Genomic DNA, 17,028 nt, shown 5'->3' with positions numbered 1-17,028 from the left:
CCATCCATAATCCTCTCATCTATACATCCTCCAACCCATCCATTATCCACTCAACCATCATCCTCTCATCCATCCATCCTCCTACCCATCCATCATCCTTTCATCCATCCATCGCCCATCCACCCGCCCATCCATCCATCCATCCACCTGCCCATCCACCCGCCCATCCATCCATCCATCCCTCCATCCCTCCATCTGTATGTCCATCCATCTACATATCCATCCATCTATCCACCCCTCCCTCTATCTGTATATTCATCCATCTATACATCCATTCATCCACCTCCCCTCCATCTGTCTGTACATCCATCTATGCATCCATCTACCCTCCATCTATGTAGACATAGGTTGTATGCAGGTTACATGCATATATAATCATATACCACACACAGCATACATATACAGTTATATACTAGTTCTCTTGTACATATAGTATACATGCTTATAGAACTATAGCTTATCCACATAAGTGTCTATATCTATCCATCCACACATATATACATGAATATAAATAGATATCTAGGGGCTGAAGAAATGGTTCAGTGGTTAAGAACACTGGTTATTCTTGCAGAAAACCCAGGTTCGAATCCCAGCACCCACATGGCCGCTAACAACTATCTGTAACTCCAGTCCCAGGGGATCCGACAACCTCTTCTGATCTCTGCAGGCATTGCACAACATGGGTGCACTCACCTAAATGCAGGCAATACATGCATACACATAAAAATAAAAATAATAATTAAAAAAAACATATATACACATGGAGAGATATAGAGAAATACCTATAGAAAAGTGTCAGAATCTACTTATATAGATCCATTTGTATCTATCTATCTATCATCTATCATCTATTTATCAATCAATCATCTATCATCTATCTATTACCTATTAATCAAGCATCTATCATCTGTCTACCTATCTATCATCTATCATCTATCAATCATCTATCTATCATCTATCGTCTATCACCTCCTATCATCTGCACCTGTCTGTGTGCCATCTGCTGTAGGCTTCACAGATGTCTGTGGAAAGCATTTGAAGGTGGCACTATTTTCAGGTAGTAAAATTTTCAAGACTTCTCACCATCTTCGTGTCATCTGACAGCCTGGACACCACTAAGGGATTTTACATCTGTTAATATCAATAGAGTAACTTAACCAATGAAAGGTGTGCACATCATCCAATGCCCTCTGGGAGTCCTGCTGTTCCTGGGAGCCCTGCTGTTCCCAGGGAGCCCTGCTGCTCCAGGGGAGCCCTGCTGTTCCCAGGATCTGCTTATCCCTTTCACTAGAAGCAAAGGCTGCAGAGAGGTTTGATATGTCTCATCCTGCTCAGATGGAGGTCTGAGGGACCCAGCACCAGGACATAAGCACCCATGTGCATTGTGCAAAATTAGAATCTTACAATTAATCTTCAACTTTAAAAAAACATTAAAAATGTAGTTACTCTGATTGGGGCCCTTTTAAAAAATGTATTTATTATTGTGTGTGGGTGTGTGCCATAGTGCATGAGTGAAGGTCAGAGGACAGCTTGAGGGAACTGGGTCTCTCCCCCCATGTAGGCTCTGAGGATTGAACTCAGGTCATAAGACTTGGTGGCAAGCTCCCTTACCTGCTAAGCCATCTTGCTGACCCTGACTTGAGTCCCTTTTCACCAACAATTAAGGCAGCTGAGACCTCCCTACAGGAGGTTCAAGTCACTTCTGCCTCTCACAGTACTTCAGAATATGAGGACCCAGTGGGGTGTTGTGATACGCTGGTAAAGGGGGATTCCCCTCACTGTTCTGATTCAGCACACACATACATATTCATGCATACAAACATGCACACATACTCAAGTACACACATGCATGAACACACATATGCTCATGTGCACATACATACACACACCAGACACATTCATGTGCACACATGGTTACACACACCACATACATGCACACATGCACACACATGTATATAGACACATACAAACTACACAGTCATGCACACACTTGCATGCATACAAGTGGACATCCACACATACATACATGTATGCATGCGTGCATGAGCCACACACACTCATGCACACACATATGCACACAATCATGCATATGCACATGCTTGTAACACACCACACACACCCTCATATACACATATGCATGCACACACATACACACACCACACACACACACCATATATACACACCCATGTATACACATGCATGCACACTACACATGCATGTATATACATACACACTACACATTCATATGTGCATGCACTCACATCATATACATGTGAACACACATTCATATACCCACATACATGTACCCACATACACACAGAGACATCACAAATAGGCATACACATGCACAGCTAGACACACATTACACACACATGCACACAGGCATACATACATATACATACACACATCATACACATCCCACACACATACATGTGCACACACAAAACAAACACATAGACACACACCACACCTATTTCACACACATGTACACATGCACAAACTCACATAGACAGACACACAGGCACACATGCATGAACACACAGACACACCCAACACCACACACATGCACACATATGAACACATCACACACACATGCACACATATGAGCTGTGCACACAGACATACACACCACACAGTCATATGCATACATGAACACACAATGCACACACATGCACATGTGCACCCCCCCCATTCCACTGCAGAGCATCTGACACATGTGTGACCAACTCTGCGGCTCTTGGGTGGTTCTATTCTTCTGATTTCACTCCTGGGAGTCTGTCACTAGGCAGCCCCATCCCTCCACTCCTTGCCCTCTGCTGACACTGAGTTTTGTGCTGTGCTGACTCGGGTCTTATGGAGCAGGTCTACCAACTGTCACCCGAGTATGCCTGCAAGAGGGTTGGGCTGAAAGTCTGATTCAGGAGGTGCGAGGAGATGCCTGGGGAAGAGGTCATTTTCCAAGTTCAACTCCAGCCCCTGCTAGTCAGGCATCAGGTAGAAACCAGCAGCTTCCTCTCTTATCCCTTTCCAGGGTAGGTGACACAGCTATTGCTCATGCCTGGCTCACACTCCTGGAGGCAGGACCTGAGAGCAGTACGAGGCGACTTCAACTTGCTTTGTTGGCTAGACAGACACTGGAGAGAACTGATTCGGTGTCTGGTTCATCCAGGCTGCAAACTCTCATTTGCCACAATCCCCACAGCTCCCTAACATTCCCCACCCAAACTTCTCACTGATTTTCAGTTTTGCCAGCCTGCAGGCACCAGAGTCTAAAGTTCCACTGATCACCTTCTGAGCAGCAGGAATGAACTGTAGAGGAAAAAGGAGGCTGGCTCTGACCTTAAACAAGCACACTGCTTTTATGTAACACACATCCCTGAGAGGGACTTACAACATAATGACTTGGGGAAAAACAAACCAAATCTTACTTTTTTCGCAAAATGGGGGGTCGCTGCTCCAGCTGAGGTCCCATTGGCAGGTGAGGGTGTCGCTTCCCACAATGTCATAGCCAGGGTCACACTGGTATGTGATCCGGGCTCCCCTGACCAGCTCTGTGTGGGACGTCGTCTTCCAGCCATTCTGGACTTCTGGCAGGTCTGAGCAGGAGTCGTTCCGTGACACCTCTTTAAAACAGAGACATCTTCCTTAGGTGGGGAGTAGCCTTTCTGCTGAGGCTTCCCCTTATGAGTGTTAACAAAAAAATGTCCAGAAGGAAAAAGTCTCTGGAGATGAGCAATGTACTCCCAAATCCCCCCGAAAGGCAAGAACTCTTACAGTTAGATTTTACAGCAACCATTTTGCATGCACCTGAACTTGATGAAGACTCTGATTTGGTAAAACCAGTTTAGGACTCAGAGTCCGAGAGCCTCATAGCTGCTTCCTGGGCCTGGAGGCCTTCTCTTCTTTTGGGGTCTCAGGCTCTGCCAATTCATGAGTGAACCTCAAGACCGTGCCTGTAGCTTCCAGGACCCCTGCACTGACTCTCAACAACTAAAGTGGCACTCTGGCAGAACCCCCACCAAGGCTGAAGTTGAGTGTGGCAGGATGCCCCAGTGCTATTGCCAAGAGTCTCTTTTCTTGCTGTCTCTTGGATCCCTTGTGGACACAGCAGCAGCCGTATTGTGAGAAAGTGCAAGCAGCCTTTTGGAGGACCCATGTGGGGAGAAAATGGGGCCTTCCAACCACTGGCATCATCTTGCCTGCCACATGTGGGAGCCATGTGGAAGCAGGTCTCCAGTCCCAGGCAAGTTCTGGATATCCATAGACCTATTGGATATTGAAGCTGCAGCCTCATAACTCTCTAAGATCATCCAGCTGAGGTGCGCCTGCCCTGGAAGCCCACAGAAACAGAGATTTATATACTGTACTGCTCTCTTGGGCCATCATCTCTTACACAGGAAGCGCTAACCAATGCTCTCAGCCTCATTCTAACAAAACCTGTCAAACAGAGCATTTGTCGAAATAATCCACAATAAGATAAAAGCTTACCCATGAGAATAAAAGGAATCATTGGCAAATCCTTCAAATCAAATTTCGTATCACCAGTGAACATTCACCACAACCCTGGAAATGCCACCCAAAGGCACTGCCTCAGAGCCATCCACTGGCCGGACCCTGTCCTCCTATGACACTGTGTCATTGAGGGGACAATCCAAACCCTGCTTCCAATGTCCTTAAAGTAAAATGTACTCTGCATGGATTTGGAGCAGAGTTAATCGTGTGGGTAATTAATTTGCAGTTCTCGTGTGTTTCTGGGGAAAACAGAGCCTCCACTGTCGTAGGGAAGCCACTCTGAAGCCAGTGGCGGAATTTCCCAGGATCTCATCCCAGTTTTATTTGGAGAAAGGCATTCTCGCGGGTGTCTGCAGGAAGGAGAGGGTAGGAAAACAGCTTCTGGAACTGTCTGGCGGGGAGCAGGGGGTCTTTATTTTTAGGCCTCTGAAAAATCAGCCAGGCCCTGGATTTGGGGCACAGCTGCAGAGGCTGGAAGATGGGTGAAAAAGGAGGAACAGGGGAAGATGCCAGAACTGTAGGCCTTGGGGGCCAAATTCTTTGAGACAGAGATTTGCTTGCCTGACCCTCAGTATGAGCTGCCGTGGCCACACCTCCCAGAGGACTCTGTCCATCTGCAGCAGGAGTCACATTCAAGGTTTGCATAGCTGCCACTGCCATGTTGCAGAGCTCTGGCCCCAATCCTGGCACCATTCTCTAGCTGAGTGGCCATGGTTGAATGACCTACACTTCCTAGACTTCAGTTCTAAGACCAGCTCAGAGACCTTCATCTAGGAGTCTGTAGAATCTGCCTTTCCCCAGCACAGTAAGTGGAGGTTCTGAAATTATGTCTCCTTAACTCTGCTAAGAATGGGGAAACTGGGCTAGGAGTTGGACAACTCATTCTCTCTCTCTCTCTCTCCCCCTCTCTCCTCCTTCCCTCTCTTCCTCCTCTTTATGTTTTGTTTTCTGATGGAGGGTCTCCCTATAGCTCCAGCTGGCTTGGAACTCACTATGTAGACCAGACTGGCCTTGATCTTGCAGAGCTCTTCTTCCTTCTGCCTCCTGAGTGCTGGGATTAAAGGCATGTGCCACCATTCTGGGCTCCTCTTTTTCTTCTTTGATAGGGTTTTATGTATCCCAGGTGAGCCTTGAACTCACTATGTAGCCAAGGATGACCGTGAACTTCTGAGCCTTCTGCCTCCACTTCCTGAGTGCTGGGATTACAGGTATGCCCTGCCATGCCATTCACATGCTGCGGATGAAACCCAGGGCTTCATGCATGCTAGGCGAGTGCTCTATAGACTGAGTTCTAGCCCAGCCCAGTCCTCTTTCTCTAAGAAGATGTGTGAGTCAGTCATGTTCAGTACATGGCTTCAGCTTCACTGTCCTCTACTGCAGAACAAGGTCAAGAATCATGATGCTGTGGATTCCAAAGGGCAATGTAAGAGCTAAGTGGATATAATAATGACCAGAAGTAGGATTCTTCTGTTTGCTTATTCCCTCTGTGAGGACCTTAGCAGGCACTAAGTTTCTAAAATTATGAATTCAGGTCTGTGGTGGTTTGAATCAGAAATGCCCCCATAGGCTCAAGTATTTGAACACTTGGTCCCCAGTTATAGCAATGTCTGGGGAGGTCATGGACTCCTTAGGAGGTGTGACCTTGCTGGAGGAAGTCACTGGGATGGGCTTTGAGGGTTCATAGCAAATGGGGTAGAAATATAAAATTGTACCATTTGGAGAGAGAGAGAGAGAGAGTGCTAGGAAATAGTGTTGCAGTCAGGGCATGTACTGCAAAAGAGGCTGTAATTGTTTAGGAGTCTAGCACCATTCAGGAAAGGCCTCTCTGCACTGGAACAATGGGAAGGGTGTCCTCAGGGCAAGGTACTTCCCTCCCAGCTGAGCTACCAACTTGGGAAAGGACAGGGCCTAACTCTGCTTCCTGTTTGTGGTTGAAGATGTGCACTCTCAGTTTCTGCTCCTGTTACCATGCCCACCTGCTGCCGTGCCTCCCCACCATGATGGACTCTCCCTCTGGAACTAAAAGCCAAAATACAGTCTTTCTTTCATGAGTTGCTTCTGGTCATGATGTTTTATCACAGTGACAGAAAAGTAACTGATACAGACAGAAGTTGGTACCAGAGAGTGGGGCTGTTGCTGGGAAGAACCTGAACATGCTGTTTTTTGAAGGAATGTGGAAGACTTTGGAAGTTTTGACTAGAAAAGTGGTTGAATGCTATATGCAGAGCTTAGTGGGTTATTCTAGTGGGACCCTAGAGGATGATAGTGCTGAGAGCAACATGGACTATAGAGCCCAGGCTCATGAGGTTCCAGAGGGGAGCAAGGTCTCTATTAGCAAGGGGGGCTGGAGGCCATTTATGTGACATTCTTGCAGAGAATCTGGCTATTTTTGCTTATATTCTGAGAACTTGCCTGACGTCAAATAAAAAAAACAATGGACTAATTTCTTTGGCAGAGGAAACTGCAAAAAAAAAAGTAGCATTGAATCAGTGGACTGGTTATTATTGATACATTTTATGCAAGCCCATAATGAAAAAGAGCAAATGGGGTAGAAATAAATATAAAATTGTAGTGTTTTGAGAGAAAGAGAGTGTTAGGGAAATAGTGTTGCAGTCAAAGCATGCAAAAGAGGCTGTAATTGTTTATGTGTGCAGTAAGAAGAGGCCTCTTGCTCTGCACCGGAACAATGGGAAGGGCATCCTCAGGGCAAGGTCCCTCCCAGCTGAGCTTCCAACTTGGGAAAGGAGAAGGCCTAAGGAGGTTTCTGCTTCTAGAAAACTACAAGAGACAGAAGCTGCTGCTGTGATTCAAGGAGGAGAGCTTCATCCCAAGCTGTCAGCTGAATTTGGCAAGGTCATTCACGTGGTATTGGCTTTGGAGGCGTGAGAGATGCAAGAGTGAGAGGGTCATGGATCCTTCTGCAGTTTCAGAGCACTGCTGAGGCCAGGCAATGTATACAAGTGCTAGAGTCTGCCCTGAGAGGGCAGGAAGCTATGAGAGGCTATTGTGAATGTGAAGCCAGTGGTGACCCCAAGATACTGGAGACAAGGGAGCCATGAAATATCTTCCAGAGAGAGCTGCATACAGGGAGTGGAACCAGCCCAAAGGAGAGATGTTTCAAGCAGCAAAGCCAGAGGGGCAGAGTTTTTTACATAAACTCTTTTGAACAAAAGTCCCAGACATCAGACATGGAGTTACAGAATGCCCTGCTGGGTTTTGGTCTTATTTTGGTCCTGTGTTTCCTCAGTATGTACCCTAATTCTTCCCTTTTGGAATGAGCATGTATATTCTGTGCCATTATATGTTGGACGTATCTAACTTGTTTTTTATTTTACAGATGTACAGAGGATTGCCTTGAGTTTCAGAAGAGACTTTGGATTTTTAAAGCAGTGTTGAGGTTGGTAAAAACTGTGGGGACTTTTAAAGGTGGACTAAATGGATTTTGCTTTTTATGATATGGCAGTGAGTCTATGGGGTCCAGGAAGTGGGATGTGGTGGTTTGAATGAGAATGTCCCCCACAGGCTCAAGTATTTGAACAATTGGTCCCCAGTTGGTGGTGCTGTTTGAGGGGGCTGTGGAATCCTTAGGAGGTGTGGCCTTGCTGGAGGAAGCAGGGTGAGAATTCAGTCTTGCCTGGCTGCTAGTTCACTCTGCTTCGTGATTGTGGTTGAAGATATGAGCTCTCAGTTTCCTTCTCCTGTGGCCATGCCTGCCTGCTGCTGTGCCTCCCTGCCATGATGGACTCTCCCTCTGGAACTGTCAGCCAAAATAAATTTCTTCCATAACTTGCTTCTGGTCTTAGTGCTTTATTACAGCAACAGAAAAATAACTGATACAAGGTGTGTGGTCAAGGAGCGCTGGGTCCAACTTCTGACAAAAGAAAGGCCCAAATGCATCAAACACCTTATACCATGTGCCACGTTCTTGTTCATAGTACAGAGCACTAATCAATCACTGGCTTTAGATCAATTAGAACACTCCTGTCTTCAGTATAGCACTGCAGTGGCCACTGTCCCTGAGTTGGAGTTTATTTATTATCCCTGGCTATGAGGAATGAACACACAGCATGCATGAAAGGACTTGACAATCTAACTGTTGCTGGAAGCTCAGCTCATGTCAGTGAGTAAGGTCATAGGACATTTCTTCAAGATGTTGCCAAACAGAACACTGGCTGGGATTCTCCTTGATCAGCCTTGAGTGGAGCCACATTTTTGCTGTTTAGCTGATGGTGCTCTGGAAGCTTGACTCGGGCACCAGGGTCTAGAGGAGCTGAAGTATGGTTTCATCTTTCAGCTGGGAGGAAGGGGAAGGCTCAGGAGACAGACTGACACCACACCACCAGAACCTGTCCCTTCAAAGGCTGCTGGTCAGAAAGGCATCTGTCTGGACAGCACTCAGAACCATCCCCGAGTGGGGAATCCAGGAAAAGCAGCAGCAATACTCTGCCGCTATCTAGCCACACAATGAGGGTTAAAACGCCCCTAAGAAACAGCAAGGATCTATACATGAGTTTGCCTTGGGAGAGCTAGACACAGAGCAGGAAGCAGTGAACACTGCTCACCAGTTGCAAAGATAAAAAGCAACATCCTTGTCTGACCATGCACTAGGCTTCTGGGGATCCAGTGGTCAGGGTATGGCTTGTCATTCTAAATATCAGGAGGGGTACAGAAAAGTCTAAATAGCTAGAGGTGAACAGTCAGAGATCTTTGTGGTAGTAGTTGGGGGCTTGGCAGGATGAACCCTCTACCTCCCTGTTGCATCCTGGGAGTTAAGACGCACCTTAGTGTACAGCTTCCCCCATCATCCCGGACATCAGGAGAAGTCAGGTGTTAATTGATTCCTCGTATTTTCAGATTCCCTGCCAAGAGCATCATGGGTGGAGGAATGAACAGACATGGGATGAAGCCTCCTGGCTGGGACCGTCGGCTCTGCTCTTGCTTCACAGTCCCCAGCCCGAGTGATCGGGGCTGTTTCTACTCCAACGTGACAGGTTTAGACCAGAAGCTTTGCTAGCTGTCCAAATTTCTTCTGGGTGTTGGGGAATCCTGCTGTGAGGGTCGCAGTCTTCCATGTCCGGATAGCTCTAAGGAGCTCGGTGCCTGATGGAAAGACTCCTTTTTTTGGCCTCTGGCTCTGAAACTGCCAGGTTTTCCTGTGTGATAATCAGGCAATGTCTGGCAGCCTGGCAGAAGCCCACCACCACATGTAAGTGGGGCATCCTGAAAGCACCTATCCACTAAGGCTTTTGCCACTGCCCCCACAGTATAAATGTCCTGGTTTCCCCTAATTAATCGGAGCTGAATCACTAAGACCTGGAGCCGAGCTGAGTCACTGAATAAAGGAGCGGTACTGAGCTGAGTTCTGTGTCTTACTGCGAACGATCCAGTCTTCCCGGAGAGAGCTGTCTCTTCGTAAACCACGACTCATGGAGACCCTGCTTTCGCCGTCACCGCACTTCCCACGAGATCTGGCGGCCGGCGGATCTCGTACCTCGAGGGAGTGCTCGGTGGAAATTGGGACGGAACTTGCCCGGGCGGGCGGCTGACAGCGGCCCTCCAGAGCCGCCAGCCCCGGTAGCAGAGAGCCTCAGCAACGCGGCCCGCGGGAGACCGGCGCCACGCCCAGCAGCTGGCGCCCCGAGATCCCCAGACCCCATACTGGGCTAGGGTCAGTAGGAAGCTATTGGTGTCCCACTTTCCTGACTGCTGTGGATAATGGGGATTTGGGCTTGGGTGGGAGGGCATCTGGAAAGACAGAGTTGTGATTGAATCTGAGACTTATTGCACAAGCAGATTTGAGAGGAGGCATGGATGGATGAAGGCAGGGCAGGAGGAGGCAGCCTGAGAAACTAGGAGAGTTGTCCTATTTCCTGAAACGGGACATTCTCGATGCTGGTGTTTTGATGGTGATGTTGATGGAGGTGGTAAACGGTGATGATGGTTTGGGTGATGTGATGGTGGTGATAAGTGATATTGGTGCTTATGGTGTTGATGTTGGTGGTGATGACTTGTGTTGTCATGTTGATAGGATTGTGATAGTGATGGTGGTCATAATGGTGATGGTGTTTTTGGTGGTAGCAGCTATATTGGTGATGTTCTTGGTGTTTTGGTGGTGGTGGTGGTGATGATAGTAATGATGGTGGTCGTGGTGGTATTGGTAATGATGGTAGTGTTTTGATGGTGGTGGTAGTGGTGATGGTCATAGTCATTGGGTGGAGTATGAAATCATTCTGATTGACCATATTAAATCTGAGATTCCTAAGAGGCATGCTGCTCTGAGTAGTTAACACGGAGTTGGTTAGATAATATGGATAAAAGTCAGAGGTCAATGGAACACAGGCTCATGGAAGGGAGTACACAGACATGGGGAAAAGGGGGAGGCCAAGCTGGAGTGTGGGACCCTGCACAGTTAGAGGCTGGCCAGCAGTGGGTGACAGAACCACTGTCGAACAAGGGGGTCGCAGCAGGGAAGGGTGTGGGTGGAAGAGAGTGCAAGGGCTTGAGGGTGAGGTGTGAGCCTGGCTTGAACTTGACTGCATGTTACTCTTTTGCTTTGTTTATTGTCACCAGAGCAGGAGAGGCCGAGAACAAGGAGGATGGACGTCCTTCACAAGTCCAGACTAAGGATGTGAAGCTGTCACTGTTCAACATGACCCAGCTGAAGAGGTGTCCTTAGGGAGAGCTGAGCTTCAGATCAGGAGACGAGGTGTGGGTGATAGTTGAGGAGTTGTGAACAGAGGGGAGAAGGGGTATTTGCTGTGACTTCACAGCTGACATCCAATGAAGCATGAGTCATAAAGTCATGAGGCCTTACCTACTAAATTCTTGTCAACTTTCTCAGGGTTCTTACTTTACACATGACCCAAAGGATACTCAGAGAGGTTCAGAGATTTGCAAAAGATCACACAGGCCTTGATAATAGCACGAGGGTATAAACCCTGGTCCTCACAACTAGAGAGTGCATGCTTTTACAAACCACATGTATCAGCCATGCCAATGTATTAATAGACCCACAAACACAGATATCCACCAGGCACTACATCTTAACCAGAACAAAAACTGATAGACTGAGACACCTACCTATGTAGTTCATGATAAACCCCTGGCCCTTGCCGAAGATGAGGCCAGCAGGGTCTGAGTGGAACTGGATGGTGAGGTCTGGTGTGGAGGAATATAGCTTCTGAGGACTGCTGTTGCCAAAGTACTGGCCCAGGACATGAGGTGTGACCTCGTCACCATCGTAGACAGTCAGGATGTCACTGTGGCTCAGGTTCAGGCTTGATGGGCAGAGAGAAGAGGAAAGTCACCGGAGGCCCCTTCCCGACTGCAGAAAACTGTTTTCAGGGAAAATATAACTTTTTACTCTTTTCATTTGTTTTAAGAGACAGAGTCTCCCTGTAGCCTCAGCTAGCCTGGAATTCACTGTGTAGAACAGAACAGGCTGGCCTCAGTCTCACAGAGATCCACCCGCCTCTGCCTCCCAAGTGATGAGATTAAAGGTGTGTACCACCACATAGCTACATATAATTTCTTAACAGATGGGATGTGTTAGCCCAGGCTAGGAAGTAGGGGTGGGGTGGCGCAGATTGAAAATGGGACCAGGACATGCCACTGCCTTCCACAAACACAAGTGGATTGTGAATGGATGAGATTTGGAAGACACCTTCATGAAACGACTGCCTGTCTTGGTATCACTGCAAAGCCAATCATGTACTTCAATAGGACGGCCTCACATTGCATTAACCACACTGTTTCTTGGGTCCAGTGGATTGCTGGACACAGCTATATGCTGGGCATGGGGCTATGTGCTGGGTCTTTTGCTGTTCTTTGATGCAGAAGATGCTGAGCAAAGTTGGTGAGCTCATCTGGATGTTAGTGTTGTGCTGCAAATTCACTCTAACCACTGCCTGCCTGTTCACAGAAGAAAAAATGAGCAGTTCACAATCACCAGAGCTCAAGATGTACGCAGCCTCAGACAGGACCTTGTGTGTGAATTGTGCTCAAGCTGTTACCGCCCTTAGAGCTAAGGGGTGACACAAAGCTGAGCACAGGACATGACTTGTCACTGGCATGGAGGACCTTGGCAGATGGTGAATGAGCCAGAAGCAGGGCAAAGGCCACAGACACCATGCTGACACCCAGCATGGACAGTGTCCCAGGTCCCTTCTACCCTACTGCTTCACCTCCCTTACTCTGTCCTCTGCTCCCTCCCACTCACATTTCCTAAGCACCAACTCTGTGCCAAGCCGGCTGCACACAGCGGGGTCACAGAGCCGTGCTGAAGGGAGTCTCAAAAGCTGGGAGGAGGCCAAAGGCTCCAGCAAGTGTTGGTGCACAGGGAAGGGCATCAAATCTAGATGGCCGACCACAGAGGCCTCCGTGGAGGAGGTGAGGCAGGCTCCCAGGCCTCCAAAAGTGACATGGCTCTCCCTGCTTCCTGGACACCAATGTAGGACCGTGCTGCTCCATGGGCCTCCAGGTCATGAGGGACTGAAACTCTTAGGGGACAAGTGACTCCTTCCTGCCCAGAAGCTCCCTGTCGGCTGGCCTTCACTGCAAGGGGTGCTGAAAGGGTGTCCACAGAACCCTGCACCTATTCATTGTCTGTCTGCTTCTGCATCCTTCTTTAAAGCAGAAACTCCACAAAACAGGGTGGTCTGGCTTTATGCTCACTTCTGTTTCGGTACCAAGAATGTGGTAGCTACACTAAGTCTAATTCTTTTTAAAAAAATTTATTTTCAATTTTATATGTATGAGTGTTATGCCTGCATGTATGTAAGTGCACCTGTGTTGTGCAGTGCCCAAAGAGGACAGAAGAGGATGTCAGATCTCCTGGAACTGGAGTTACAGATGGTTGTTAACTATCATGTGGGTGCTGGGATTTGAACCCAGGTCTTCTGCAAGAACAGTCGGTGCTCTTAACTGCTGAGCCATCTCTCCAGCCCTCTATTCATACATGTGTGTTTTGCCTGTATTTAAGTATATCTGTGTCATGCAATGCCCGTGGAGGCCAGAAGAGGGCATTAAACTTCAGCACCACAGTGAACTGAGCATGCATGGAGGATGTGTAGATGACAGCGAGAACTGACTCAGATGCTCCTCAACCTTCACACAAGACCCGGACTGGAAGTGGATGGTGAGTCTGACTGCAGGTCCCTAGACTCTGCAACCCCTCCTGTGCTGGGACCAAGTTGCACACCTGTGCATCACATGGACAAAGGTGGTCTTCCAGGATGCTGCCATTCCCAACAGCAACCAACAATCAGCAGATAGAAGAGACCCAGGGCTCTGCAGTCTGCAGGAGTTGACACCTTTCATCCAGGCCCTGCCTTTTCTCTTCCAGCTCAGCCGGCCCTTTAGGTCCAGCAGTGTCTCCTCCAGGCTCCCCTCTCGCCTCTGCCAGCCCTTGTGGGATATCCTTTACCCTAGCCTTCTCTTCTCTAGTCCTGGCATATAGCACCTCCAGTTCCCATGGTCTCTCCCCGAGATGGGCCATTTCTCTAATAGTCCAGGCCATCTTCCTCAAGGCCCTGACTTCTCAACTCTAGGCTCTCCCCCACTCCTGAGGCTCTCATCCTGTTCTCCAGCCCTGTCCACAGTCCCATCAGAATGTCTAAGGGCCAGAGAGACTCCCAAGGCATTCCACATTCTGAGCCACCATTGTTCAGAGAATCCATTTGATTCAAAGCCCTGGGCAAAGGCAGACAAGCATACAGAGCTGGGGAGGGGTTGGGACCATGATCAAGTGTGGTTACAGAGAAAGCCAGAGGAAGAGTCTGGGACTATTGATGGTCAGGAAAAAGTGCTGAGCAGGATGCAGGAAGGGAAGGGACAATGAAGTCCCAAGGACAGGGTTACCCAACCTGGAACACTAAGGGTAAGAGAGTCACCATTTCCGCCTTAGAGAGGAGGGTAGAATGTCTGTGCCTCCTGCATGCCAGGATTCTTCCCCTTGTTTGACACCACATCACCAAGAGTATAGATAGATATCGCCTGGCCAGGAAAAGGGCCATGTGTGACTTCTGGGTGAGGTGGCCAGGGGTGGTTTTCCAGGATCAGAAGAAGAGGCAGGAACTGTTCCCAAGTGGACAGAGGTTAAAGGACTGGCTGGCCCCTAATTACATTGTGTGCTCCTCAGGGGTCAGATCGACCATCACTGAACTGGAGAGCTGCCCCAGTGAACCCCAGGGGTCCCATGGCAGGTTTGCAGCAGATCCCCCACCCACCCCTGGGGAGTCTCCCTACGTGACCATGCTCAATAGCTATCTGAAGACAGAGTCACTGACACAGCTAGAGAAGAGGGTGAAGAGGAGGACCTTGACTGTGGTGAGTCAGCTGGAACAGGAGATGGAAGCAGTTAGGAGCAGGCGGGATGTACTGCTACAGGATGTCAGGGAGCTGCAGGAGGAAAAGTCAATCCAGAATGCGGATACTCAGTCCTTGCTGGAGTTTTTGAGGCAGAAGAAGCAGCAGAGCCAGCAGAAGTATGACTCCCTGTGGAGAGAGCACTTCAAGGGGTGCCAGGAAGTGGAGGACAGGAGGCAGGAGCTAGTCTCCACCTATGCCTCACGAACAGCGGACCTCCAGAAGAAGCTGAGCCAGGGCAGGAAGGTCCAGCTTGGCCTGAGGAAGCAGCTGCGCACCCTGAAGCCCATTGCAGGGATCAGGGAGAGCCAGGAAAGGAAGCTGCGGGCCTTGGAGCAGGAGCAGGCCAGCATCCCAGCGGACACCCGGTTCATGGACCGTGAGGCTCACATCCAGTTCCTGCAGGAAAGGGCTGCCCTGGAGAAGCAGGTGCAGGAGCTGAACCTGCTGGAGTCGGGAGAGAACATCACCAGGGAGCTGAAGAAGAAGGCCAAGGCCTTGGCGGCCACAGCCAAGCAGGCTCACACCGAGTTCTGCCGGGGAGTCAACACTGAGAACCGGCAGCTGTGGGAGGGGCTGAGGCAGCTGGATCAAGAGTACTGCAAGCTGGAGGCCAGAAGGAAGAAGCTGGAGAAGAGGAAGCAGCAGTGGAAAGAGCAGCAGTGGTACGTGGAGGCCCTGATCCGGGGCAGGCAGCGTCTACAGGAGCAGCAGCAGGACCGCAGGCTCAGGCAAGGCTGCCCCAAACCACAGGCCGCTCCACACCCACACAGGGCTGTCCCCTAGGCACCAGGCCAAAGGCCAGCCCAAAGTAATCGCTGCCACAGGCGAGGAATCAGCACTGGAGCCGGAGCTCCGGGGCAGTGTACAGAGGAGGAAGATGCTGCTGTAACAATGAGGGGAGAAGGGTAGAACTGTTGGGGGTGGAGGACTGAGCTCCCCAGAGGAGCAGCACCGGGCCGTGGGTTCCATTCTGGACTGGGATTTGCACACTGGGAATCACTGGTGTTCTGTGTCTCCGGCATGGCCGCCATGCAGCAGCCCCAAATAACTGAAAACTCCAATAATTGAAAACTATGGGAAACCTTCAAAGTATTTGGAAAACTTTTTTAGGCTCTCCTCCCCTCATTCCCAGACCGTGCTGGACACCCCAGGTAACATGTTCCCCAAGCAGACTTGAGCTGTGCTCATTCATGTTCCAGTGTGGACTCTGCTGTGCCCAGAGTGTGTTTGCAATTAGCCCAGTCCCAACAGTCATGCCCATTGCACAGCACTAGGATCCTGTCTTAGGCTGCTGTGGGCTGGTTTTTGAAGAACTGCATTTTGACTTGCAGATCTGTGTGTTATGATGTGAACACGGCCCTTTTCTGGGGCTGTGCTCCTGTGTGCTATATAGTTGACTCACCCAGTTCTGGGCATTGTTGTAGGCAAAAGTCTTCAAAGTCATAGTCTAGAATTTTGTTTTACTTCTCTATAAAAGGAATTCATTTAAAGTTGTATTGAAAATGAATTGCTGAATCTACATTTGGCTTACAGATTGAACTTGTGAAATAGTTTATTCTTAAACAAGTTGTTATTGAAAAATAAAAGCCTGCCTGTGATTATTCAAATGTGAGAGTAAGGCTGCCAAGATCAGAATCAGTGGGTGAGGGGAGGGCGTGACGTGAGGCAGAGGGAGCAAGGGGCACACGCAGTTTCTGAAGGTCCTGCCTCACTACTCTGTGTGTCTCTGGTGTGGCTATATAGTCAAGGAGACTGGAGGCCATGACAGTGAAAGGCTTAAGAGCCAGCTTTCAGTGTCATCTGTCCATCTTGCTGGAGATGGGGCCTGTTGCAGGGTTAAGGGGAGTGGCACAGTGGCACCTCCCTGCCAGAGAACGGGAGGTCCAGCAGGTAGCCCCCAGTCAAGCCCCCGTGTCTGAAGCTGATGGACAACTGTCCCCTCCTGCCATCTCCATCCAGTTCTCAGCGCAGTGCTTGCTGATCTGTGGGGCTGTTCCTGCCCCATGGTGGTGTTTCCAGTGGTCAGAACTGAGCAACAGAAAACCAAAGGACCCTGTGAAGGGTTCTTCTGGTGATTGGGTGTAACAATGACTCTAGTACCTCACCTAACACCTGTCACAGCGGCTCATGAAGACTCGGCCAGGGTGG

General features: G+C 49.1%; 1 protein-coding gene across 3 annotated transcripts in view; it reads right to left on the bottom strand.

Moving 5' to 3' along the window:
- Sez6l (seizure related 6 homolog like) overlaps positions 1-17,028 on the bottom strand; it is a 193,870-nt gene that overhangs the window by 20,605 nt on the left and 156,237 nt on the right. For all 3 annotated transcript variants that reach the window (XM_008849016.1, XM_017802178.1, XM_017802179.1), the window contains exons 10-11: positions 11,593-11,789; positions 3,429-3,623 (exon numbers count right to left, since the gene is read on the bottom strand). In XM_008849016.1, the coding sequence (XP_008847238.1) occupies positions 3,429-3,623; positions 11,593-11,789 (392 nt within the window). The remainder of the gene's footprint in view (positions 1-3,428; positions 3,624-11,592; positions 11,790-17,028) is intronic.

Source organism: Nannospalax galili, unplaced genomic scaffold (genome assembly GCF_000622305.1).
Source record: "Nannospalax galili isolate Female #2095 unplaced genomic scaffold, S.galili_v1.0 scaffold1945, whole genome shotgun sequence".
NCBI lineage: Eukaryota > Metazoa > Chordata > Mammalia > Rodentia > Spalacidae > Nannospalax > Nannospalax galili.
Note: the sequence above shows the minus strand (reverse complement) of the source record. Positions and strands in the feature narration are given on the sequence as shown.